At 47.4% G+C, this 27955-nt stretch overlaps 1 protein-coding gene across 4 annotated transcripts in view; it reads right to left on the reverse strand.

Annotated features, from left to right (window-relative positions):
- Positions 1-27955, reverse strand: part of Uvrag (UV radiation resistance associated) — a 227097-nt gene that overhangs the window by 14863 nt on the left and 184279 nt on the right. For all 4 annotated transcript variants that reach the window (XM_075953312.1, XM_075953313.1, XM_075953314.1 and 1 more), the window contains one exon: positions 6214-6305. In XM_075953312.1, the coding sequence (XP_075809427.1) occupies positions 6214-6305 (92 nt within the window). The remainder of the gene's footprint in view (positions 1-6213; positions 6306-27955) is intronic.

The raw sequence follows: 27955 nt of genomic DNA on the forward strand, positions 1-27955 counted from the left end.
GCCCAGTGTGGGTGCGGGGAACCGAACTTGGATCCCCTGATACAGAAACGAGTGCTCTTAACTGCTAAGCCATCTCTCTAGCCCGACTTACTGTTTTCTATAGTTCTTTTTGGCTTATAACCCCTTTGGTAGACATAGTTCATTGGCTCCACACACCTATGCTGGGGAAGCAGGGCTGGTGCTATTAATGCCATTAGAAATAACTCGTTCTTAAAAATGTTTATGAAATTAAAGTGATACAGCAGGGCTGGAGAGATGGCTCAGTGGTTAAGAGCATTGCCTGCTCTTCCAAAGGTCCTGAGTTCAATTCCCAGCAACCACATGGTGGCTCACAACCATCTGTAATGAGGTCTGGTGCCCTCTTCTGGCCTGCAGGCATACACACAGACAGAACATTGTATACATAATAAATAAATAAATATTAAAAAAAATAAAGTGATACAGCAGAAACTGACACCCGCATTTTCTGACCCTTGAGCTGTGTCCTCTCCGTTGTATCACATTGTGTTGCATGGAGACGACAGAGAACTTACGCTTTATGAGCAGGAAAAATTAAATTTAGAGTAAGAATTTCCTTGAATAAAGCAGGACAGACGGCTGAGACCACATTTCTGTCTAAAGAAGCACAGCGCTCACGAGATGAAGGCTACAGGTGAGTGCAGCTGAGTCCGCACCCTGCGCCTCCTCCTGCTTCCTAACTACAGAACAGGACTGGATGCTTGGATTTCGGGGTTAGAATTCCCACAGTTTTGGCAAAGCTTTACGAGGTGCCTGGGTCAGCTTCCACCCACAATGCCTGCTTTGCCCTGTATCTTTCTAGAAGAGACTCTGGATTGGCTCCTGGTGGGGTGTATCCTTTAGGGAGATACTCTCGGGAAGCTAACGGGTGTCCAAACAATGGTGACACGGTGTCGGGGGCTGGAGAGGGTGGGGGAAGCACAGAGCAGACACTAGCAAGCATGGGGCATCGTGGTACATGACAAGAACTGCTCTGTGTCATCACTGGCTGTCATGTGACCCTGACAAGTCACTCGTGTTTCTGAGTCTCTGTTCTCCGGGTTGTGGAGTAAGTGATCTTATTCTTGTCCTCATTCTCTCCTAGGGCTGTTGCAGGCATAAATACGCACAGAAAGATTTTTCAGGTAAAAGGGTTTTAAAAAGTCAGTAAGAAGATAGAAATGAGTGTGGGCAAACATTGTGGGGTGCATCTCTCGAGCCTACAGAAAGGCCTTGGAGAGGCCTGGAGAACGTGAGAGGGAGATAGTGAATACTTCTATAGCACTGGTGTTCAAGAGAGTAAGCCATTAACACAAGAACTACATGCCACCTGTTTGTAAGATGAACATGGACTTTAGGAAAAACAAAACACCTACAGCAAAGAATGAATAGCCCTTAAAAACAGCGGCCATGACGATAACCGCTAAGTCAGGCGGCAGGCTAGGCGCATCTGTGCTGAAATCCCGACGGTACCAGCATCAGCCGGGTTCTGCCACCCCCAGTCTTGTTCAGAGACTGAAGGCAGAGGTATTTAGTACATGCTCAGGAAAACCCGAAGCTCTTCCAGCTGAACTGCATTACAGTGGCTTAGACCATGCCTCCCATACCCTAGTCCTTCTAGGCCTAGAAATGCCAGCTCCCCACGGAAGGTCCATGATCCTCAGAGCAGCCAGTGAAGGAGTTCCTGCCAGGTCAGGCAACTTAGTCCCTTCCTTAGAGCATCTTACACCTTTATTTTTGACTCTTTATTTTCTGTTCCTGTTTCATCACCTTGATTAGTACGTGGCGAGAACGCAGCTGTGGGTGTAGGTCCCATGAAGAGGACAGATGTGGCCTTACATTTACCGCTTTGTGCCAGGCTGACCCACAGGCAAGACGGATGCAGACACCAGCGCCATACTGCTCACAAGCCCTCTGGATGAGATTTGGTGACCCTTGCCCCACATCGGCCATGCCCCGTGGAGCGCCACCTCCATCTGCTGGAGCATCTGGACAGGGCAGGGGTGGGCTGTTCTGGGTGGCAGGAGCTGGTTAAAGTGAACCGGTGTGGGCAGACATGTGTGGTGTGTGTTATGTTGGCTGAGACGGGTGGAGGGCCAGGGAAATATATATACAGGGCCCTGACCGCAGGCATCTCTGCAGCTCAGTGCTGGGTAAGCCACCAGCAGCTGGTGGGCACATTCCTCCCTGACCAAACTCAGCCCTCGAGGCAGTGCTGACTGTGTCCATCAACTTGAGTCCTGGACCACTTCGGAGTCAGTAGAAAAGGAGTTGAAAGGAAACACGGATGGTATCTACGGCACCAGTGACTTTAACCAGAGTATTTGGGAGTCCAAACCCAGTGAGAACCATGTCCGTGCAGCTGTGTGCGTGAGGATGAAAGGGCTCACGTCAGAACTGGTCGGGCAGTCCCAAACACTAACACGTAACAGTTCAGAATTCTGTAATAGACAGGGAAAAGTCACCTCAGTAAGAAAGCCTTCATCACCGCCCTTTCCTCACAAACAAAACAAGCTGCCTTGTAACTTGGACGCTTCCCCGGGGATGTTTCCTCTCCTAAACGATGCCCAGTCTCCCCTAGGACTCCCCGATGGGGCTGAGTTTGTTTGGCCTTTGCCCCGAGGAGCATGAGCTGGGGGTCGGTGGGGGAGCCCCCAGTCTACAGAGGCTGAACCAGCTGGTTCTGGCTTTGTTTAGGTTTGCAGAGCCTGGCCTCCTGTGGTGGTCTGGACTTGGAACCCCGAGGAAGCATTCACTTTTTGAGAATAGTGGCGGCGCATTCTTCATGAGGGAACCAGAGAGTGGCCGTTACCATGCTAACGCGCTGGCCTGGCAGGCCCAACGGGCACCACGTCCTTTACTGCTCTAGGTTCAGGGGCCGGCACATGGCTCGCACAGTCATTTAATTTCTCTGTCTCAGAACTGAGAGCCACTAAAAAGACAGTATTGCAAGCGGGGAAGGACGGCCAAGCAGCAAGAGGAGGGACTGACATAAATATTTCAGGTAGATGGCCTGCAGGTATCCCAGAAGGCCCGAAGTTTGCCCGCTCCCTCTTCCCCTCCCCCTCTGTTTTCTGAGACAGAGTTTCTCTGCAGACCAGGCTGGCTCTGAGCTCAGTGATCTGCTTCTATGCTGGGATGGTGATAAAGATTTCTTCCAGCTTTTGTTTCTAGTGTATTCTTTTCCTTAAAAGCATGAGCTCTGAAGCTGGGCAACGGTGGCGCACGCCTTTAATCCCAGCACTGGGGAGGCAGAGCAGGTGGATCTCTGAGTTCGAGGCCTGCGTGGTCTGCAGAGTAAATTCCAGGACAGCCAGGGCTACCCAGAGAGATCCTGTCTAAAAAAGAACAACAACAATAAAAAGGCACCAACTCTCTTATCGTCTAGTATCTTCTGGTCTTAAAATGGATGTGCACTGTAGCCGAGTGGTCTGTTCTCCACAGTGAAACTGTTGTGGTTATGAAAACGGTTCCTTTTGAGGAGCAGGGATGGTGCATTCTGCACAGGATGGAAATAAATGGGACAACCAGGGCCATCAGCAAGACACGTCAGGCAGAGGAGCTGGGGCATCTGACGGAGGGAAGCTGGGAGAGAAAGGGATGCACTCCTGCCAGGAAGGCAGGGGTCACAGCAAAGTCGGGGGCCGCGTGTATGCCCAACAGGTTAACCCAGGACAGTGACCTGCGGGACAGAGCTCGGCAGGCCCCTCGCTGGATACAGGGAAGGTTGGTGCAAAGATAGAAGATGGAGTCAGACAGAGTTTAGGAGGAACTGAACATCAACACGGTAAAAACAGTCCCGCAATCGTTAGAGACATCAAACTGGTACTCAGTGAACAGAACCCACCGGGCTCTTGCTTATTTCTGTCAGATGGTTGAAACATGGATGAGCCCTATCCCATGTGAACTGAAGGGGAGAGAAAGGTCACCATTCTATTCTGTGAGGTTGTAACGACCTCATCACGTCTACTATGTGACAACTGAAGTCAGACAAGGAGGTTTTCTTCTTTTCCTTTCTTCTTTGTTTTGAGCAAAAATTTGTCTTTTTTAAAAAATAGCATTTAAGATAGCATTTCATTTATTCGGGCTGGCCTCAAACTCACTAACGACAACTTTGAACTAAATCCTGGCCTGCCGCCATCTCTCGAGAACTGGGATTACAGGCGTGAGCCTTCACACCGGCATGAGATACCATCTTTACAATTAATAAGGCTCAGTATTATTAAGCAACTACAGGACTCAATCAAAATTCTACGTCAAGATTCTGAGTTGGGCCTGGTGTTGTACGGTCCCCTCACTCACACTCTCTCACTGTAGAATCCGTCTGTGGGTGATTTAGGATCAGAATCCGCGTAATCGTGGCTCAGCATTCCCTGGGTCCTGCCGGGGAGTAAGCTGACGGCTCTTTGCAGTGTGCTAAGGGCCTCCCCTGTAGGAGAGCTGCAGCTCTTCAGATCCAATGCTCAGGGTAAGCTTAAGTTTGAATGATGTCTTTGCAAACCCTTTTTATTACAGATCTAAAGCCACTTTTTCCAAGAGGCTTTATCAGTAATAAAACTGACATTCTGATTGCATTAGCCTGTCTCTTGTATCCTCTCTCTCAAATGGTTCCAAATGTCGAGGGAGAAGAGGGTGCCGTTTCTTGTGCATCCTCGAGCCACAAGCAGATGCACAGCAATTACATCTCATAATAATTAAGGAGGAGGTATGGGTCTCTGGAGAGAAGTGAAACAGTGAGGCAGAACAGGCAGTGTGGAAGCGGACGGCTGGGAACCCAGGAGTGGTGGGGCTATAGCAGGAAGAGCCCCTGCTGTAAGGGATCCAGGTTAGGAAGGAGCTGACACTTCTGGTGAAGAATCAGGTAGGGCTGTGGCTGCCTCTTTCCCTGCTGTTGTAGGTGACCAACACTTGGGTTAGGTATCACCTCAATTATATGTCCTGAAGGCAGAGATGGAGCACCACACGACCCTCCTGAGGAGGCAGGGACACACAGACATGTGCAGGCAGAGATGGAGCACCACACGACCCCCTTGAGGAGGCAGGGACACACAGACATGTGCAGGCAGAGATGGAGCACCACACGACCCTCCTGAGGAGGCAGGGACACACAGACATGTGCAGGCACTTTTGTCACCACAGGTATTGCTATTGTATTGTATTGATTAAACCTTGATCCTTTCCCCGTATTTGGGCACTGGGGTCAGCATCAAGCTTTGATGGCCATTTTCATATTCGGAGTAGAATTCTTTCATCAGCTGAGCACTTGTCCAAGATGACTTCCTCTTAAAGAAAGAAGTCTAGCCAGGCAGTGGTGGCACACACCTTTAATCCCAGCACTTGGGAGACAGAGGCAGGTGGATCTCTGTGAGTTCGAGGCCAGCCTGGTCTACAAGAGCTAGTTAGGGTTATGGTTATGGGTTAGGGTTACAAAGTTACAAAGTTACAAAAAAAAAAAACCCACAAAGCTACAGAGAAATTCTGTTTCAAAAAACCAAAAAAAGAAAAGATGTCTGAAACATGGGACAAGAACAAAGGCCAGAGATCAGCCAGAGATGCTATTCTCCGTTACCCTCAAGGCCCATCTTCACTGCCCAGGAGAGATGAAGTCAGTATTACGCTTTCCATCTCACGCCTTATGCCATCCTCGCAGCAAACCGGTGAGATGAGTGGGCGAGGGCCAACAATGAGGAAATCAAGTTTCAGAGATGCCAGACTCTAAATCTACGCACTGTACAAGAACATCTGGTTCAGCCAGAGTTCCTTCCAGGAGACCAGCCAGTGTCACCTTGGGGCCTGAGTTCCACTGACAGGATCTGGTCAGGTATCACCTGCTGTTCCAGGACACAAGCTTCAGGATCCCCAAACGCACGAGCCCAGTTTCCATTGACTCAGGCCACTTTAATGCTGAGACTTTATGCGACAGCCTGCCCTCGTGGGCCAGCACGCAGTGACAAAGGCACATTTTAGTAGCATCCTTGGGCTCAGATTCTAATTCTAGCCACTGGTCCTGATGCTCCTCTGAAGGCCTCATTAATCCCAGCTGACTTCCCTTATTGCTTTGCCTCTCCCCCAGAGGGTGCTCTGCTGCCTGAGCCAGAGTGGAGCTTAGGTTACAAGCGGACACGGCTGCCTGTTCTCTTCCTCAGGTGTCTCACTGCAGAAGAAAGCTCAGCAGGCGGGCGCAGAGCCATGTGGGCGTCAGACAGAGATACTCACCACCTGACCATGAGTCCGTGCTCCATGAAGTTTTTCAGGTTAGGAAGGGTTTGCCTCAAGTCTGGAGTCCCCAGGCCATGCTGGTATCTCAGCTGCAACAGGAGGAGAACAGCATTTAATTTAAGTGTACCACGGCCGTCTCAGCTGCACAGAGGGACAGCATGGTTCTTCACGTGCACCTTCAACTTGAACACGTGGCCAACCTGAGTCTTGGTCTGGTCTTTTCAATTCCCGGTCTGTGAGTTTTCCTAACGCCATTCACACACCTCACCAGGAGTATTTAAGCTAGAAGAGATTCACTTTTTTTTATTTTATGTGTATGACTGTGTTGCCTATGTGTGTGCACCACACATGGCCCAGAGCCCAGAGGCCAGAAGAGCGCGTAGGATCTTTTGGAACTGGAGTTATAGGAGGTTGTGGGCCACCATGGAGGCACCAGAAACTGAACCTGGGTCTTCTGTGAGAGCAGTAAGCGCTGCTAAGCACAGAACCTGCAGCTCTGTGTATATGTGGTGAGTCTCTGTGTATGTTTGCACAGAACCTGCAGTTCTGTGTATATGTGGTATGCCTGTGTGTGTTTGCACAGAACTGCCTGCAGCTCTGTGTATATGTGGTGTGTCTGTGTGTATGTTTGCGTGCATAAGTATATGCCCAAGGAAGCTAGGAGAGGCGCTAGGGTCCTTTGGAGCTGGAGTGGTTAGGGAGCCACCAGACGCGGTGCTGGGAATCCAACCCTGGTCTCTGCTAGGGCACTCCATACTCTTCCCACTGAGCCCCTCTCCTGCCCCTCAGAGATTTTAAATCATATGTACTTATGTCATTTTCACAGGGGCTCTGGGTTTCTCTACAGCATTCACTGTGTCTTGTGTGTGAATGGGGGGGGCTGCTGAGTTTTATCCTTAGTTTTATCCAAAGATAAAAGAATGAAAAATAAAGTGAATTTAAGAGTTAAGTAAGACTTTGTTACCAAAAAGATTAATTGAACACACAAGCATCTAGCACTCATTTGATTTTTCGGAGTTTACTCTCTGGGACTGAGACGATAAAGGGAGAATCACAAAACACAGGTGAGCTTCTAGGATGTTCTGAATGAACACACGTCAAGTCGGGAGGCAGACGCCTACGGTGTGAGAGCTGGAAGGTGCCTTAGCTATTATTTAAGCTAGTGGTAAATTTCTCCAGACCACAGGTTCATCAGGGCAGACAACACTAGTCTGGGCCTGTTTTTCACAAGCCTTTCTGTTCCATCCGCTCTGACGGCTGGGGAGAAAATTGGTAACAGCTCTTGAGAGGCCACAGGAAAATATTCTCTCCCTTTCAAACTTAGTTTGGTGACCCAAATCACCTCCTGAGATTTGCCAGCCTTGAATTATAAGATCTACTCCATATTAAATGACATCATTCCTTATATTAATATAAAAGCATTTTTTCCATACATTGATAAAAGCAAAATGGCTGATATCCCAATATGACATTCCTGAATTCATTGTTTCAATAAAAAGTGAAATTGTTTACACATGGCATAAAAATTTCACCTGTGATTCATACTGAAAAATATTAAATATTAAAAAAAAAGTCCATGTGGACTAGCAGGAAACTATGTCTCTGGGCCAGCACACAGTCAGCTGCCTTCACAATGGAAGGCAGGGGTTGAGTTGTTTGAGACCACAGTGAAAGTTTCTCTGTAAGGTATGATTTCAAGAGAGAGAGAGAGAGAGAGAGAGAGAGAGAGAGAGAGAGAGAGAGAGAGAGAGAGAGACTATGAGCCTCCAGTGAGGCCTTAACCATTTGTTCTGTTGCACTACCGAGTGAGATAGCAGGGTTTGGGGAGAAGACTGGACTGTGAGCTAGCAGGGTTTGGGGAGAAGACTGGACTGTGAGCTAGCAGGGTTTGGGGAGAAGACTGGACTGTGAGCTAGCAGGGCTTGGGGAGAAGACTGGACTGTGAGCTAGCAGGGCTTGGGGAGAAGACTGGACTGCTTTCCCAGCCCTGTAAATGAAGAAACCGAGGCTGACAAAGGCACCTGGCCTCTCAGCTGCTCCGCACGGCCTTCTGATTACAGCTCTGGGTTCCACCCGCCACGCTCGTGCTCAGTTCTCAGCAGAGAGAACTAAAGGAGATTGTTTGTGCTGTGGTTCTGACAGCTGAGGGCTCTCCTTGCATAAGCAAAGCCTTGGGTTCGTTCCCAGCACCACATAAACTGGGTGTGGAGGCAGAGGCCTGTGATTCCAGCGCTCAGGAGGCTGATGCAGGAGGACCAGAAAGAAGCTGAGGGTCATCTTGGGCTATATATAGAGTTTAGGATTAGCCTGGGGTACATGAGACCCTGTCTCAAGAAAAAAAATGTTCCTATCATATGTATTTCTGATGGGGATTCCCCTCATAATGCTGTGAATATGTTTTTATTACCATTGGTTAATAAAGAAGCTGCTTTGGGCTATGGCAGGGCAGAATATAGCACAGCAGAAAATCCAAGTAGGAGGGAAGAAGGTGGAGTCAGGGAGACGCCAAGTAGTCACTGAAGGAGAAAGATGCCAGAGCATCGCCGGTAAGCCACAGCCTCATTGGGATACATAGATTAATAGAAATGGGTTAACTTGAGATGTAAGAGCTGGCTAGGAATACACCCGAGCCACTGGCCAACCAGTGTTGTAATTGATACAGTCTCTGTGTGATTATTCGGGTCCGGGTGGCCGGAAGACAAAAGTGCAGTCTCTGTTTACAGTTTCTGTTTAAATTCAGGGTTTAATAATAAAATGCTGGGAGGACCTCAGAAACCTAAAGCACCACAGTCACCATGAGCCAATACCAACGCCTGCTCTCCAGGGAACGGCCTTGGAAACCTGAAGCACCACAAGTTTGCCATGAGCCAATACCAGCGCCTGCTCTCTGGGAACAACTGCTTCCAGCTGCTCCTTCCTAAACCGCATCTTCAGCAGCACCCACCATGCTCCATCTGTGGGCGATGAGAACCCAGCCACTTCTCGTTCACACAATCTTACCCACTGCATCGGGAACTCAACTCTCCATCCACCCCACATGCTTTCCTCTTACTGTCTTCAGTACAGTCAGTATCATTTTCATTATTTTTGGAAACAAGGTCTTATGTAGCCCAGGTTGGCCTGAAACATGCTATGTAGTCAAGGCTGGCCTTGAATCCCCGAATTTCCTGCTCCCACCTCCCATGTGTTTGATTATAGGCATTGCCACCACACTTGATTTCAGCATCCCACTGTTCTTAAATCAAATGTTGAGCGGGTGGTGGTGGTGCACACCTTTAATCCCAGCGCTCGGGAGGCAGAGGCACATGGATCTCTGTGAGTTTGAGGCCAGCCTGATCTACAGACTGATATCCAGGACAGGCTCCAAAGCTACATGCTGAACTTACTATGCTTCCACAAATAATGCTCAGTTCCTTTCTCGTTGCTTGTTTGAAATAAATAAGCTGCCATTTTTTTCCTGCTTGCTGAATTTGTGAGTGTACCTATCAATACATACTCACACTGTGAAGAAACCTTAATTAACTCTTTCCCCATCTGACTAAGCACACCACGTCCATCCATTGAGTCCATTCCCCAGACCCCCAGGTGTGTTTTCTGGTCAGCCAGTTCACTTATTGGAGTTTCAGTTTTCTTCTGTATAAAGTGGGGATGTTTCTTGCCTCAAAGCATGCAGTGGGTCAAAGCCAGTGTCCGGCCCAGGCAAGTACTCAAGCAAACAGTCTTACTATCATTAATATGCAGGCACATTCTTTCTGTTTGATCACCACTGCACCTACCACTAGGCTGGGCTTAAAGCTGGCTCAGTAATAGCTTATTACTTAACTAATTAGAAGGGAATTGGCAAAGGAAGAAATGCGTTACTTCCCATCAAAGGGCAAAATCTTAAGTATTAAGCTCGTATTTTAAATGCTAATTTTGACTCTGACTGGAGAGGCAGTGGTGAAAGCACAGGTGTTAATAGCTTCATGATAATAACATGGGAATGGGACGACTGACACGTGATGTGGGGGGTCAGGCCCCCGAGAGACAGCTCCAGCGTGGCTCTGTGGCTCTGTGCAAACTTCCTCCCGGGTCGAGCTGGTCAAACATTTCCAAGCTTTTAAAATTTCATGTTCTTTAACAAGTCACCCTGGTAAGGTACTGTCAAAACATGAGAGGAAAGGAAAGGAAAGAGAAAAGGGCAAAGTTGGAAAGACAGGCACGGAGAAAGACCTGGGCTTACTAAGCTCCGGATGTCTGGTTCAGCCGCTCACTCATCAGCACACCTGGTGCCCATTGGGCGAGCCGTCTTTGGAACCACACACTTAGACAGAACCCTCCTTACCATGTAAGCCCTCTAGCAAGTTATGGAACCAAGAGGACCAACAGCATCCTTCTGGCCTGCCATGGAGACTGATGAGCATGGACAGTTCTTGGGTGTCTACTTTATCTGGTACTAAAACCCGAGCTGTTGGCTACACCTGTAAGGGATTTTTCTTGCTTGGAGCATTTGAAGCTGGAAGATCCACCTTAAATCTGGGCTCCACCTCACTATCGCTGATAAATTCATTTCTTCTATGGTATTAGAGCCTTCTGACATATACTGAAGCCCATCTGAGACATCCAGTCTCTTGGGCCAAACAGCTATTCAATTCTTAGATTCTGTTGGGAGGGAGCCATTGCTGAACTAGCAGGACCACAGCCTGTAAAGCCAATCTAATAAATTCCGTGTGTGTGTGTGTGTGTGTGTGTGTGTGTGTGTGTGTGTGTGTGTGTGTAGGGAGAGAGAGGACCTAGAGAACCCTGATTACACACAATCTGATTACGGAGGATGGAGCCTGCCTTACAGGGTAGGCACTGGAGAGGCACAGGCAGGAGAACCAGCAGTTCAAGGGCGAGATCAGGAGGTCAAGCCACCAAAACGCTCCATTCCTGTTTCCTCTCCTTGCCCCAGCTCCACCAAAGGCCACCATCACTGACCGCCATCGCCCCCTGCACCCAGATACTTCCACCTCTCTTCCTACTGGGGAGGGGAAGGACAAGGGATCCAGGCCAAAAAATAAAATATTGCTTTGGGTCTAACCACCTCAAATTCAGCTCTGAAATAAACACCTTTTGCAGCAGCTTCTTCCTGTACCAGCACCCAGAGGCTAGGCAGTTCATATATGAAATTTTGGTTTCAATTAATCTGAAGTTCAATTTCCTTGGATTGGTCTAGGACGCTCCACAGAACCAATTAAATTGCTCTGCAATTCAGTGGTGGGCAATGAGGATAAAAAGGCGCATGCAGATAATAAAGTAGATGGGAAGTAGACAGCAATGGTGCGGTCTCTCTGGGTGAATTAATACAGCACTGTCTAGGAGCACCAGAAACTGGAGCAAAGGGTACATTTGGACCGCAACACCAACTACAGCAGTGCCAAATTCCAGGAACCATTTTCTTCTCCCCAAATAAAGTACGCTGTCTCATCCCAAGGCCCATCCGGTGACTGTGAGTTTTACCAAGTGAGGCAGTTGACCTCGATGTTAGAGCTCATGGGGCTTGGGGTGAACTGGTTTGCATAGCGTGGTGAGGGCAGCCTCAGCAGCAGGTCCAGAGACGGACTTGGAAGACAGAGTCTCTATCAGTGAGTGTCCAGCTGAGTGGAGACGTCGGTTTTCACATCCAAGCGCTCAATTTGAGTTTTAATTTTTAAACACAATTTTCCGAGGTCAAGAAAGACTCTGGGGGTTTAGGAACCATTTTGTCATTTAGGTTTTGGTAGAAGAGACGTTCACTTTAGACAACTTGTGTGTACACACACACACACACACACACACACACACACACACACATACCCCAAAGTACACTCATCCACACAAGGCCACTTATTGCGTGGCTTATTAGTTCCATATGGAGTCTGAACAGAGCTGCATGATGTTTGATACAAACCGTCTGTTACCGTGAGGGAATGTGGATTAATATGTGGCTTCAATAAAGGTTACTAAGACATCAACACTTTCGTGATGGGATTACAGTGAACATGACTACAAAGAGAACTGGTCTGCAGGAACTGAAAAGGGAGAAATTAAAAATGTACATATGCATCAAAGACTTAGCTTCAGAGTTCTGGCTCATGTAGTTAAAAATCTCTGCAGGATTGGTTCCTAATATTTCAACTCAGGATGAAAAACTAGGGTCCCACTGACTTGAAAAGAGCTCGATTATGAGCTTTAAAAAAAGGCACTACCATGTCCAAAACTGCCTTTCTCGAAGAAACCACGACTCATTCAGAGATGTGGAAAGGCTACTTTGAGAGTTCTTGGCATGAGCAACCACACTGTTTCTTAGAGTGAGTCTTGACAACATACATCTCCAAGGAAAAGCATAAAAACTTGATTATGAGCCTCTGGTCGCAAGAACAACCTAAATACTTTCCCAAGCCCATCTATAAACACATGCCAGTCTTGTACAGGATAGATGGGCTGTAATGTAAACACTGGACATGGCTAGGCCTGCCACCCCGAGTTCTGAAGCCTCAGCATCCAGTTTAACAGCTCCACAGAGCTCCAGACACTCTCCGAGGCACACACACGGTCAACGGCCCTCAGAACACGGATTAATATGAGAGCCCAACGGTACTGAAAACACCTCCCCACCTGCTTCCGTCACCCCGAGGGAGGAGAGGTCCCAGCAGACCCCAGGGCAGGGTGAGGCCAAGCCTCTGGGTTCTAACTGCAGGCTTGTTTCTTGGCACCGCAATGCTTTGCTATTTTTCCATCCTTAGAGAGGGGAGGACCTCAAGTGCGCCTAGTGACCTAGCCCTGTGCAACCTCATAAGCCCTCCCCCACTCTCTGAGGGGTGCCTGTGGACCCTATATGTCTCCTGTGGGTTAATCAGAGCTGCTCTGATCTTAAGATGGCCACAGCTATGACATGGCCAGAGGACCCCACAACAAGCCGAGTCTCCATCACTGGCAGGCAGCCAACTTATGAGGCCCAGCAATTAACATGGAGTGGACAAGCAAAGCACACACGTGGGAGCAGCTGTAAGCAGTTTAATTAATCCCCTTCAAAGGAAGGCCGTGCACTAATAAAGGGTAGCTAGAACCATGCAGAATCCACGGGTGTGACTGCCAACGCAGTCCAGCGGGCCCAGCCTTTACTCTGTCCCCAGTGCTGACAGACGGCACACCCCAATTTCACTCATGACCTGTTCTACCTTGATCTCTGACCCAATCAGATCTAACTCAGCATTCCTGCCTCTTGTTGATGCAATCTGTCAGCATTTGGAACTGCATATTAGATCAAAATTGCATTAGATTGTAACAGAAACCATTTTCCAGAATGTTGCAGGACAGTCCCAGGGAATAATAATAGTAGTAGTAAATGCAGCCTTTAGTGTTCACCTCTCTCATTATGACTGAGATCCACACAGGCTGTTGTCCGTGGGAGGAGTTTATGTTTTCAGTTTCCAGCGATCGACTGGATGGCTGTGCCCCCAACTGCTTCCTTCTCTACACCAGCTGGTGGCTACTTAGTTGTCTCTCTGTTTTGCATATTAAGTAAGTGCTTTAAGGGGGCTGGAGAGATGGCTCAGTGGGTTAAGAGCACTGGCAGTTCTTCCAGAGGACCTGGATTCAATTCCCAGCACCCACATGGCAGCTCACAACTGTCTGTAACTCCAGTTCCAGGGGATAGAATACCTTTATACCAATGCACATAAAATAAAGTTAAATAAATTATTTTTAAAAAGTGCTTTAAATATTTGGATACAGTTTTCGGTTGGATTTACAGTTTTGTCTTCCTTGTAACAGTATCTGGGAGTGGAATTGCTATTCCAAGGGCAGATATAGGGTTAAATTCCTTTTAAAGATACCCAAGTTTCTGAAAGAAGTCAACAATGTTACATTCTCTGCGTAAGAGCATTATTGCTTGGGTGGCTTTGCTCACTGTCTGCAGCTGACACTGTCAGTGTGAAGACTTTTAGCAATTCTGGGGCTGGGAGAAGCCAGTGCAAAGTGCAGGGTACTTCCCTAGCATGCGCAAGGTCCTAGGCTCAGTCCCCAGCCCTAAATAAATAACCTACCCAAGAGACCGTGCGGCAGTGTCTCTGCTGACTAGTAGTGAGCATTTTTTATTTTGAGTGCTTGTTTGTCACTGTGCTTCCTCTGGCCCACCTGCATTTCCATGAGCTGCCTCGCTGAACACCTAAGACCCCACTGGTTAATCTTAATACCTTCCAGTTAGGAGCCCTGTTCAACACCACTTCTATCTAATCCAGTTACAACAGATCTTGTTGATCTCAATAAACACTATCCTATACTTAATGGGGATCATCCAAAGGAAGAAATATAGAATGTATAGAAAAATGAAAATATTATCATAAATTCAGGGATCCCTTCCGAAGCAGAGTGGTGGCTCTAGCCCCTAACCCAAGTACAGCAAGACCCTGGCCCCTATCGGCAAACAGATGACTCTAAATTTCAGAGTTTCACTGGAAGAACAAATGAACTCAGGCCTGGAGAGATGGTTCAGCTGGTGGAGAGTTTGCCACACAAGCCCAAGGATTGAGTTTGACCTCAGCACCCATGCAGAAGCCTGGGCACGGTGGGATGCACATGTATTCCCTGAGCTGGGGAAGCAGAGGCAGGCAGGTTTCTGGGGCTTGCTGGCCGGCCAGTCAAACTGAATTGGTGAGCTTCAGGCCTGGGAGAAGCTGCTTTAAAAAGTAAACAGGAGAGGAAAGGAGACACCAGACATCAATCTCTGGCATTTCATGCACGCACATGCACGTATACAAATTAATTTATTGTAAATTTAGGCACAGAGGAGCAGCAGCACTTTCTATATGATCTAGTAGCCACAAATACCATACCTGATCATTAATAGCAATTACTCAATCTGGTAACTATTGAGCAGTCTGTGTGTGGTGATGGTAATGAAGGCAGGAATATGTGCATGCATAGATGCTTATGAACACACACATATGTAGCAGGGGAATTGGAGGTAATTTGAGATTCAGAGACAGAGTTAAACTGTAGGGTTTGAATTTGCATCCCAAGTTTGTGAGCCCTGCCATTTTGGTTCTTAACCACCTGAGTAGCGATGCTTACAGACATCTCGATTCATTCCCAACCTGTCGCATGTAGCCTGAGGGTTTCCATGTGCAGTTCCGTTAATCACCAAAACAACCACACAGGATCGGTGGTGTGAGTTTAAGAAGCTAAGGGCACTGCCCGCCATCTCCCCAGGAGCAGGTGTGGGAGGCTGCCATTTGAATATTTAAATATTTTAAATATTTACATGCTGGTGAGGAAAGATTCTCTCCGCTTGCTCCTCATTTAGCAGCAGCGCTTACAGAGGAGACCACCAGTTCTCATCAAAGCAATGTTTCCCTCTCTTGATTCCCAACAGTTGTGTTTCTACTCAGACATATTTACATCATTAATTCCATGGCATCTTTATTGTTCTTTTCATTTTCAAACCTCCTCCAGTTTTGTTTTTAAGAGAATCTGGTAATCAAGTGCTTTAAAGGCAATAGTGGTTCTCTGGAATACACTTTTCTTTTATTAATACATTTTCTCCTCTAAGAAAGGTTAATTTCATTATGATACAGCTACTTTATGCCTTTCGAGTTGTTTCGCAGAAGTTCAATGACTTTCCGCGTGCCCACTGTTTAGTCTCTGATTGACCCTAAATAAACAGAGCTTCAGGAACACCCGGACCAGCAGAACACTGTCACTGCTCTCCTGGTTTGTTTTGGAATAATGAGTCATTGTTTGATCTAACAACTCATTAAGAAAAACCAACTCATTGGATATACACTTGTATTGGCCAGCTTCCTTTCAGTATAGTGAAATTCCTGAGGCAATTAATATATACAGAAAGAGGAGCTGTTTTGGCTCATGGTTTTGGAGGTTCTGGTCTGGGCTCTTCTGCCTTGGGCCTCTGGCGAGGTAACACATTATGACGGAAGTGTGGTATAAACAAGGGCAGGAAGAGGAAGACTTGGTGTCCCGTCATCTTCTTCAAGAACTAGCCCTCAGTGATGTTCTGCAAGAATCCACTCTCTTTAACGGTTCCCCCGCTACCAGAGGGCATCACTTAGGACCAGTGGGGGATACCCCCACGAGAGGCTAGCCGTCCTGAATGGAAGGCCGGAAAGGGGATGATCATAAAATGACCGTCATAAATACTCCCCAGAAAGAGAGTACCCATCAAGGGAATGACAGTTACATAAATACATAAGGGAAGCATAACTTCCTTCGTTATTTGAGTTTGAAGTGGACGATAGCAGGCATAATTTTAAAATGGTCCTATCTCCTTTATTCTCCAGTGTTACTTTATGTTTACCGCAAATGGAAGCTATCATTGGGTCTAATCTAATCACAAACCTTCAGAAACATCCCCCCCCCCCCCGGTGGGGGCCAGGAAAAGAGAAAGTCAGGAAATTGGAGGTGAGAGAAGGGCCTGATGGGACATTTCTGGCCAGAAGATGAGAAGTCACGTGAGAAAAAAGATGGTCCCCGGCCGACAGCCAGCAAGAAAATGGTAACCTTGGACCTGCAGCTGAAGGGAGATGAACTTTGCCAACAATTTAAACAAGTCACAAGTGGGTAATTCCCAAGAGCATCCCGCAAGAGCAAGCCGGTCGAACACCTTGGTTTTGGCCCTGAGAGACCCTGAGCAGACAAGCCAGCTGAACCAGACTTCTGACCCACGCACTGTGAGATAATGCAGGCAGGTGAGATTCCATCTGTGCCTCTCTCACCACGAGGCCAGGCCTGAGCAGCTGCTGACAGATAGCGTTCAGATGCAGAACGGCCAGGTGAGAACATCCGTGTGACTCTATCCAGCACCTTGCGTCTCCACGCCTCTGCCATGTGCCGGGAAGCATGGCGGGCTGTGGTCCAATTATCCAATTACCCAGTGGCTCGTTTAGGTGTGGGGGGTGGGGGTGGGGAGCACTAGAGAACATCCCACTCACCTCATTGGGGAGTCGGAGTTTTTATTTTTCACTGATTGTGGTTTCCTAAAATCTCTTGATAATTTTGTTAGGGTAAGATTCAGATGTTCAAAAGTTCAGAGGATGTAGGTCGGGTAACTCAAAACATACGAACAAGACAGATCTGTGGTAGCGACGGAACAGTACGGGAACCAGTTCTATACTGGGGAGGCACAACGTGGACACGCTTCTAAAACTTTCTGAGCATAATAGTCTCAGTTCAAATATCATAACATGGGAGGCAGAGGCAGAAGGATAGAAATCAACGTTATCCCTGGCTACACAGTGAATTTGAGGCCAACCTGAGTCACACAAGACTGCTTCAGAAAATAAGCAAACAAAAACCAAGACGAAAGTCAATCCATAGGACAGTCCATAGCAAGTAGGACTGATTTATTAGGTAAGAGACAAAGTTAAGAAAAATAAAAAGTACAATAGAGGCAAAGTAATTTTTTTGCAAATACATACATATATATCTGAAAATCCAAACATCAAAAACTGTAAGACAGTTTACACACACACACACACACACACACACACACACACACACACACACACACACACACCACGTAGGGTAGGGTGCAGTAAAACTATCAATGCACTTTACTGCTAGATGTCCGGGGCCCCATGCAGGGTTGTCAAGCACAAGGATGAAGTGCACTTTCCCTCCTCCCCGCTGAGAGGAGAGCCTGTGGGAAAAGCTTTTGTGAGGCTCAGGACTGAGTTACCACAGGACCTAAGGTGAGTGAGTGGCTCTGGAATCCTACCGCTGGGAGGCAAAGAGCGCCGAGGCAAACGTGAGCTCTGTGTCTGGGCTACTGGGCAAGGAACTGTTTTCGCTGAATTTCACACAAAAAAGCAGGACTGCCAACATTTTCTTAATAAAAAAAATTCACTGAAATGGGCTGGCAGGTGAGAACCTAATTTTCTTTTTAAACATCACTCTCTGGTACTATTAATTTTTGGAAAAACTATGATACTAAGTTGCTAATTGAATCTATTAGTGGTTCCAAGGACTATGCCAAGGTTATTAAATAATGTGATCTTCTACCTTCAAATTACCACTTTGACATTAATTTCCCAGCTAACTCCCCACATTTCTGACTCAACAATAATATAATAAAAGCCAGTTTAGCTGGTGGCTCTAATCCAGAATGTGAGAGGCTGAGGCAGGACTGTCAGTTTGAGACAGACCTGAGCTACACTGAGACCTTTTTCTTAAATAAATAAAAAATAAATAAAAACAAAACCAAAACCAACCAACCAAACAAAAACCCAAAAATACAGTTCACGTGAAATAGCACAGGCGTTTTAAAAACCCAAAGAGCCCTGAAGTTGGTCTTCTGGGTCTGCTTTGCCTTGCCAGTTACTACTTGTGTGATCCTGTACAATGCCCTCTCCCCTGCCCCTGCCTGGCTTCCTCCCCCAGAGAACGCACACAGGAACACCTGCCCCTACTGTCATGGTGGGGCTTGAGATATAACACAGTCTGCGAGTGGCAAGAGCCCCACAGATGCTAATTCTCCTCCCTTCCCTCAGTGGTCCTAAGAACACAACTGCGTCTCCAGATTAACCAATAACACCATACTTTTCTGTCCTAAACACGACTGTGGCCCAGATTAACCACTTACACCATACTTTTCTGGTTCACTCTTCATCCGTTTCTTTTACCTAAGACTTGATGTTCCTATTTGGGGGTCTTAACTGGATAAGGAATGTTTACAAAGTTGAGATGTGCTGATAGGGTCGGCTGAAGCGAGGGCATAGAAAAACGGGGTTCACAGTGGCAGGGTCACACACTGCAGGAGTTAACTCACCAGTAACATATCCATTTGGTGAGTATCAAAGGGAACCTGAACCACCCACCCAGCCAGCCTGGCTAGGACACTGTCTATCCTTCCCGTTCTACCTGTGTAGGTGCGGGGTGGGGGCAGCCTGACCCTGTATCCGTTCAGCCAGCAGATATTGAACCCTTTTTGTCATAGGCCATGGGCCGTTACAAACACACACAAGAAAAGGCAGCACCTGCTTTGAAAGTCATCACAATGTAAAGGAAATGCGACTTGAAAGTCAGAAACATGGTATATTAAAACATCACAACCAAGGACAGTACTCAAGCACAGAGACGCGACCCCTAACTAAATCTCGGGGGACAGGGAGGTCTGGAGAACACTGACAGCCTGCTGGGCTGAGCGGGCAATTGAGTCAGCAGGAGGGAGGGAAGCAGTGTGAGATGCCTAGGAGAGAGAGAGAGAGAGAAAGAGAGGGAGAGAGAAAGGCCTGGGGTGGAGGAGGGAGAGCAGGAGAGCGATGCTCCCTGCTGGAGGAGCAGCAGACTTTAACAGGGCTCCAAATTCCGAGGGTCCCAAAGGGGCTGGTGTGTCAGACGACAGTGACAGGTGTGCAGAGAAAGACAAACAAGACAGCCTCAAGAAAGGAGGGTGGGTTTCATACAAGGAAGGAAAAGAGATGGAGTGGAGACACGGAGAAAAACTCCCATCCACGCACCACTTTCTTATTCTTGTGGACTTCCAGGAGACAATTCTCCAGTGGAAGGAGTCTGCAGAGGCAAAGAGCAAAAGGGGACAGCTCTACAACTGCCCGGGTGGAGAGCTGGGAGTGTGGCAGACACTGGCCTAGCCTGCCGGGAGGTGTCTTAGGCTCCAATGCCCGAGGACAGCGGCTGAGGCTTCCTGCAGATGTAGACAGTTCCAAGTGTTCCTCAGCTCCCTTGCAAGGACAGCTTTGTCCCTGTTGGCCCTTTGGTTTGACGGCTCCACGGAACAGACTTATTTCCTACGTCTCTGTCCACAGTCATTGGCTTTAGCACACACCCGGCAAGGAACTCGGTGAGTAACTTACAGACTTAATTCATCCCAGGCATTGCAGCCCACTGCCAGGCAGTCTACCTGTTAAAAATATTACTTCTCTGGTGAGCTAAACATTTTCCCTTTTTGATTTCTGAATATTAACCCAGAGCCTCAGCCAGGTTTAATTTCACTCCTCTTGGACAAGCTTCCAAATAGGAAGATGGCTATCTCCTTCCCTTGGATATTCTTTACTTATGTTTTAAATTAGTTGCATAATGATAGATTTAACATATATTTCTGGGCTTATCAATAACTTCCATTACAGTTTTACTCTCTATCAGAGAAAGTTTTCATGAAGCCATGGTGACATAAAGGTCAACAGAGAAGGGGTCCTTGATTCCTTGGCCGCTCTGTGTTTCGTCTATGAAATGCTGGGACAGCTGCCTGGTGACAGCACTGTCCCAGCCCGAGTCACTGCCAGCCCTGGGATGGGCCTCGCCTTTGACTCTTCGCAGTTATGCCCACACCACGCTGTTCCTTCAGCTTCCAACAGCCTCCTAGCTCCTTCCAGCCCTGGCTGCTGTGGGCTGATGTGTGGGATCCTCTTGAAGTTCTCTCGTTTGGGACCCTGCTCTACAATGCTGTCTGGCACTGGGGTTTATACGGGGAAGATCATGAGTGTGCAGCCCTCAGGGTGCAAAGGAAGAGAGAGCAGGTTTCCTTCCGCTCTTGTGTCTGCCAACCAAAACGGCCCTCACCAAGCCTGAACATCATGACAGCACCTGGTGGTTATACTACCCAGGCTATGACGTTTTCCTCAACACACACAGGATGATCTACAAAATCTTTGTCTTGTAGATTGCAGTTCAAACTTTACACCCTGACATGGTTTTCCTGACTGAATGAACCAGTGGGAACAACACAAGCGACTGAATAACCTGTCTCCCGACGCCAAGCTCTTACCCTCCTTTCATACTGTATGACACCATTGAGGTTTCTTATGTTTGCCTTAGAGACGATAGCACTGAGGTTTGAGAAGGTATACAATGACCAATAAGAAGCCAAGACGATATTCAAATCCTGGCCTGCCTACTTCAGGCTGTGACTGTCTAACATTGTCATGGCCCCCGTGCTAGGTCCTTTCTTTACCATGCAAACCACGGTGGATTAAACCATCACAGAAGGACTGAATACACTCCAATATGAAGAGCATGTTCCCCTCAGTTTCCTGTGTAGGCTGTCTTAGAAGGTAGTGTATTTCTTGTCCATTAGGACGTTAAGAGGAAGTGCAGAGACTGTTTCTTGGAAATTTCTACTGCCTTGTACCCAACCAAAAAACAAAACAAAACAAAACCCCCAAAAACCAACAACAAAAAACAAACAAAAAATGTTGCAAGCTTAAAGGCGGATAGGCAAGCAGTAACTAACGTAGCAGACTTGAAAACGCTGAATTTGAAGCCAAGCTGAGAGGCAATCTGAGCTGTCCCTCAACAATCTCAAAGGGTTCAGGAATCAGTGGCTCTGGGTACTTTGCGGGAACACTCATCTGGGTGTATGTGTACATACATGGTCGTGTATGTGTGCACGTGTGCAGGCAGAGGCCAGAGGTCAACGCTGATCGCCTTCCTTAGTCACTATCTTACTTATTGTTCTGAGACAGGGTCTCTCATTGAACCTGGAGCTACTGCTGAGGATGGACTCGCTGGGCAATGACCCAGGGCTGCCTCTGTCTTCTCCCCCAGCACTGGCTTTCAGACTCAGGTTGTTGTGCCTGGCTTTTTATGTGGATTCTGAGGATCCAAACTCCAGGTCCCATGCATGTACAAGTACTTCACCCACTGAATCCCCCCAACTTCCTCCACTTCTCTCTTCATTCCCTCCCTGGTCTTCTTTCCAGGCACGTTTTGAAATGGCAGCCTAATTGGATTAACAACAGAAGGTCGGCTAAAAGCCACTCATACAATCATACCCCTGAATCTGAGCTCAGTCTCCTGTATTGACACACTAGCATTTTCTTCTCTGGAGCGGGAAACACCAGGCACAACTGAAGACAATGGTCCTGAACCAGCACTGAGACCACCGAGACTCGCACATCAAGTGTGGAGATTCTGGGCTTCTCTCCCACTCCACTTCCACCACACAAGCAATGGCTTGTGCTTCACGGGATGACAAGAGGGCCCCTGACAAGCTAAGAGGAAAGAGCACAGAGAAAGACATTAGCTGCTCTTTTAGATAAAGAACCGAGCTAAATCGCCCTACAGTGAGCCTAACAATTGAGAAACCCGTCTATGCTTTCAGCGCTTCCTACACAAATGACACACTAAGACCAATACCAAAACAAACCACAATAACAGCAAAAGGCCTGGGGCTTTAGACTGTAGTGGGAGCTCACGCCTTTAATCCCAGCACTTGGGACAGAGGAAGGTGGACTCTGTGAATTTGAGGCCAGCCTGGTCTACAGAGCTGAGTTCCAGAATAGCCAGGACTACACAGAGAAACTCTGTCTTGAAAACAAAACAAAAACAATTACCCCTAAGACAAAACAAAACAACCCCCCCCCACAAAAAACAAGAACAACTTAAATAATCTCTAGTATGTTAATGCAAGTAAGAGGAAATATAAATACTACACACCTGGAACAAAAGGATATTAGCCAGAGAGAAAAAGTTCTTAGTCATTAAACTAAGGGAAGCATAAATGAAAAACGCAAGGGCATGAACCAGGGGTAAAGCAAGCGCTAGTGTGATGGGCAGTAGGAAAGAAGTGGGCTTAGGGGACCATTGTCTAGGAAACTGGGCACTGAAGAACACAAGGATGCGTCCCAGAAATTAAGGACTTGAGCTTTATGGCCACAGGATCACTGAACAAACAATCAGTATAAGAGATAAAAGTAAGTCACACACGCGTCTCTGGACTAAAACAGACCTGGTGAAGTAGTCAAGGGAGTTGCTACACCCACCCAACTCTGAGAACGGAAAACAGGACAATTACCCCTGCCAATCTTCATGAATGCTGTCAGGATCAAATCAAATAACAACACAGGAAGATCTATCCAGAGAGCATCCTGACCCTCATTTAACTGCATGGCCGTGCAAGTTGCTTCACTTTCTGAGCTTTAAGGGGCTCATCTGTAAACTGGGGTGATTCCACCTGTTACGGGTGCTGTGAGGACTGAAGCCATGTCCACACATGGGTCTCATGCTATGACCTATGGCACCACGTCCACACACAGCTCTCATGCCATTATCTACGATAGCATCTTTGCTGCCCACGTTGATTTTTGGAATACTGATTCTCTCACAGAGGACACGAGGCAGACGGGGTCCTGCTAAGTCAGAATCCCTAAGAAGAATAAGCAAAAACAGATTGAGAAACAACCCCGCTACGAAGTGAGCATCAATTTTAAAACCATACCTGTCAGCTGAAGTATTTCCCAGGAAGCTCACCAAGGAATTCACCCAGAATATGCCTGCCTTTCTCACTGGTTATTTCTGTGTACTAGGCATATTAACAAGCATACACACCAAAGGGTGTGTAAGTGTGCACGCATGCACAGGGAGAAACATTAGAACCCACTAAGGAAGAATAAATCTCTCACACATGAAAATGAAGGAACTGCAGGGACAGCACATTGAGAGCGAGGTTGAGGCCGTGGGATTCACAAGCCAATAATTTATGTTAGGGCTTCACAAAATGTAGGCACTAGGAAAGGAACCAAAATAAGTCAAATTACATCAATGAAAAGGTATGAGAAACCGGGCTGCCCGGGCTGGGATGCAGTTCCTTGCTAGAAACAGCGATGCCTGGGCTTCAGGAAGCTCCGTGACAATGAGAACAGAGCCGTTCTCATCACGGCCGAGAGCCACAGCCATGGGGAGCAGCACACCCATGCCTGCTGCCATGCATGCAATCTTGTGGGTTTCTGCTTTGTTTTTAAATTTTTTGGGAGAAAGCAAGTTCAGATCATTTCTAAACTAGCAATTTGTCTGTCTAGATTTTGTTAAGCCTGTTATGGTTACGATAAAATATGATCTTTCATATTAAATCACTTCTGACCTTGGGAAAATATTGCTTTATATTAACTGGCTCTTGGGACCCTTTAATTTTATGAACATGCACTTTAGTTTTTAAGAGTACGAAAGCAAAACTGGATATTCCTGGTCTACTACATCATGTTAACAAGCTAGCATAGATCTGGGAACACACAGAAATAAAACACAGCAAATCTCCATTGAATTAGTCTCAAACAGGAAGGGATGCTGACAATTAAATACAAAATATAGCCAGCGCTTCAAATCCCTGCATGAGGGACTGGGCCAAGCAGCTTCCTGGATTCACGGCTCCCTGCCCAAGGTCATCCCAGGGAAGAAAGTCACAAAGTGAAGGAAATTCCAGCACCCACTTTAGGGCAGGAGCCGGCCCTTTCCTGGCTGTGCGGTGACAAGTATTTCTGGAATAAGTGACGAAAAGAACGAAAACCATGTAGGCTCGTAGATCAAACGAGGGCACTCAAGGTTCAAAACGCCGCGTCTTAGATAGCAGCGGTAATGGGGTCACACTCTTCATTACAAAGACACAGCCAGGCGGCACGTCACCTTTGTGTGACTTAAGCCAGGTTGCACTCTCGTCTTCTAGTCCTTTCTGGTCCTCTAGAAAGCCCAGGCAGAGCTGATGTGGCTGGGCACAACCGAGGGCTCAAGGAGGCACGCGGTGCCTGGCACACGGCAAGAACTCCTGAGATGCAGAGTGAGCGGAGCCGTGGAAAACAGGACGGATCTGCCGACTCTGAGGTGCGATCACCCCCCCCCCCATCCGAAGGATGATAAAGGCACCAGGGTCCTTCCTCGGTGACAGACCCAACACTGCACAGCACGGAGGGCTTTGCCCTGCAGGCAGGCGGAACACCCGCCAGGAGCCCCTCAGGCCATAAAAAGAAAGATTGGTTTTGAAAATGATTCGCTTCTGCTTTTCTATCGTCACTCTCAAAGAAGCACTAAGAGCAAACGAGGAGCTGTGACAAACATCAAACACGGTGCATCCTCACTGACAGTGCCCTCTATGAACAAAAAAAGCAGCACCTAGACTGAGCAGTGTCTACTGATGTGGAGTAGATTCCTAATCCGACTGCAGCCCGGGAAGAATGCATCTGTGTGGACCGCAGATGGCACGCTGGCCTTCAGACCACACTGGCCTTCAGACCACGCTGGCCACCTCAGAGTCACCTCTGCCTCGACCGTGTGCTCTTGGTTAGCTAAAACTAACCACGGGCTAGTAGAAAGTGGGTAGAGAGGGGAGCTAATATTTATTATGACTATGTTCTAATGATTTATATGTTTTATTTATATACTTCACTTGATATCTTATTGATACATATCCTTCTCATATTTCATACGACCCTGTGTTGACTGTATTTACCACTCTGGACCAAGTTTCAGAGAGCTTCTACACTGATGTCTAATCCACTCTTGGAATCTGCTGCTTGTTGGACCCTACATAGTCAATGATGTGAACGCTAGTATCCTGTGTAAGGTTACTGGGGGGAGTGGGGGAGAGAACACCAACAGAGAGTCACCCTACAGTGAGTCTAACTTGCATTTCACAGTGGGAAGCCTGACACAGAGAGCAAATTCAAAGGCATTCTGACCTAACGTTCTCCTTCTGCACCTGGGATAACATGCAGGGGTGAATGTGTAATGAGCTGGAATGGGGAGAGGGGTGCACAGAGCTGTGGATCCCCAGTACAATGCACTGAACGCACAGCTCTGCAAAGCAATAAAGGCAAAATCAAAAGTGAAATAGGAAGAAGCCCTATAGCCACGGCACAGCAAAGTTCCTGGTGGATTTCTCAAATGTGTCACAGTAGCAATTGAGTCAAACTGCTCAAAAGGAGATAATAATAAAAACCCAAAGGCATTTACTGACAGAGACTTTGGTGAAGGTGATGTGGTGGGTTAAACGCACGGATCCTTTGAAGCTAGAATCATAGGCAGTTGTGAACCTCGCTTATCTGGTCCTTCACAAGAGCAGTGTGCACGCCTAACCACTAACTGGTGTGGGACTCCCCTCTGTAAGCTGTACGTTTTATTACCATTGGTTAATGAATAAAGCTATTTCAGCCAATGGCTTAGCAGAGCAAAGCCAGGAGGATAGATTATCTATCTATCTATCTATCTATCTATCTATCTATCTATCTATCTATCTATCTATCTATCTATCTATCTATCTATCGAGAGCAGGCACGCAGATTAGTAGAAATCGGTTAACTGAAGATATAAGAGTTAGCCAGGAATATGCTTCAGTCATTGACCAAACAGTACTGTAATTAATATAGTTTCTGTGTGATTATTCAGATCTGAATGGCTGGGAAACGAAAGAGCAGTCCCCGCAAACAACTAACTTCCTAGCCTCTGAACTATTTGCTTTCTTTTAAAAAAAAGTAATGATTATTAATTCTTATTTCATGTGTATATGTATTTGCCTACATGTGTGTATGTGCACAGCATATGTGCCTGGTGTTCAAAGAGGCCAGAAGAGGCTGTGGCATCTCCTGGAACTGGAGTTACAGATGGTTGCGAGCTGCCACGTGGGTGCTGGGAACTGAACCTGGGTCCTCTGCAGGAGCCACAAGTGCACTGAACCACCGAGCCATCTCTGCAGCCTCTGAGCCACCCAGCCATCTCCGCGGCCTCTGAGACACCAGCTATCTCCGCAGCCTCTGAACCACCCAGCCATTTCCGTGGCCTCTGACCCACCCAGCCATCTCCGTGGCCTCTGACCCACCCAGCCATCTTCGTGGCCTCTGACCAACCCAGCCATCTCTGTGACCTCCGACCCACCCAGCCATCTCCGTGGCCTCTGACCCACCCAGCCATCTCTGCGGCCTCTGAACCTCCCAGCCATCTCCGTGGCCTCTGACCCACCCAGCCATCTCCGAGGCCTCTGACCTGTCTCTGACCCACCCAGCCATCTCCGAGGCCTCTGAGCCACCCAGCCATCTCCGTGGTCTCTGAGCCACCCAGCCATCTCTGCAGCCTATGCACTATTTTTCATAAGAAAAAACTTTCGATTCACTCTGCCAAGACCCAGAACCTAGTACGGTGTATTCAATGAGTACTATCTGGCTTGTGTGTCCAAAAAGTACACAAACCTCGGTATATATGCTGTGTTTCAGTTTAAAATTAGAAAAGGAAGACACATCTTATAAAGTGTAGGGAAACTAGGGTAACACGTTTTGTTTGGAAAATGATTATACAAAAGTTATGAATTAACTTTTAAAATAAACAAAGTGAAGTACATCCTAATGACTGTGTTTCAGGACGGGGCAGGGAATAAAAACGACAGCATAATGATGTCTCCCTTCTCCCAGCGACATCGCGCTAAAATACCTTAGACCACGACTAAAAGCCCTACATCCTCCTCGACTCTTACACTCGGCGATTAATGCCGCCTTTATGGAAATAAATAAAAACGCCCTGATGGACGACGGGAAGTGCATTAGTGTCCATGTTATCGCGCCTGGTATGAATGTAATGGGCATCTTAATAAGGAGATATAAACTCATGTCACTGATTAGAAAATGCATCCACTCACAGCCCTTCGCATCCTCGGTGGGGCCTGATGGCCTTGTCGGGGCGGAATTACTATAAAGCAGATGATAAATTAGGGTGAGGGGCAGAGGGACACATAAATGTGCCTAGGAGACAAAGCAATTACATTCCAGGACAGCTCACAAGGCAGCCCTGTGAGTTCCGAACAGGCCTGCCAACCTGGGCAAGCCCACCGCTCCAAACAGGCGGGGGCTGAGCTATTTGGATAGCTGGGCCATGGGCTTCCTTCGTCGTAATAACCCAAAAGTCACATTTACATGTTTTAGTCTTTTTTAATCTCCTAAATAGCATGAAGTGATGTTTATCAGAGCTAAGACACAGGCACATTCCGCCTGGATGACTTCATCCTCGGGGG

The sequence above is a fragment of the Microtus pennsylvanicus genome, chromosome 18 (genome assembly GCF_037038515.1).
Source record: "Microtus pennsylvanicus isolate mMicPen1 chromosome 18, mMicPen1.hap1, whole genome shotgun sequence".
Classification (NCBI taxonomy): Eukaryota; Metazoa; Chordata; class Mammalia; order Rodentia; family Cricetidae; genus Microtus; species Microtus pennsylvanicus.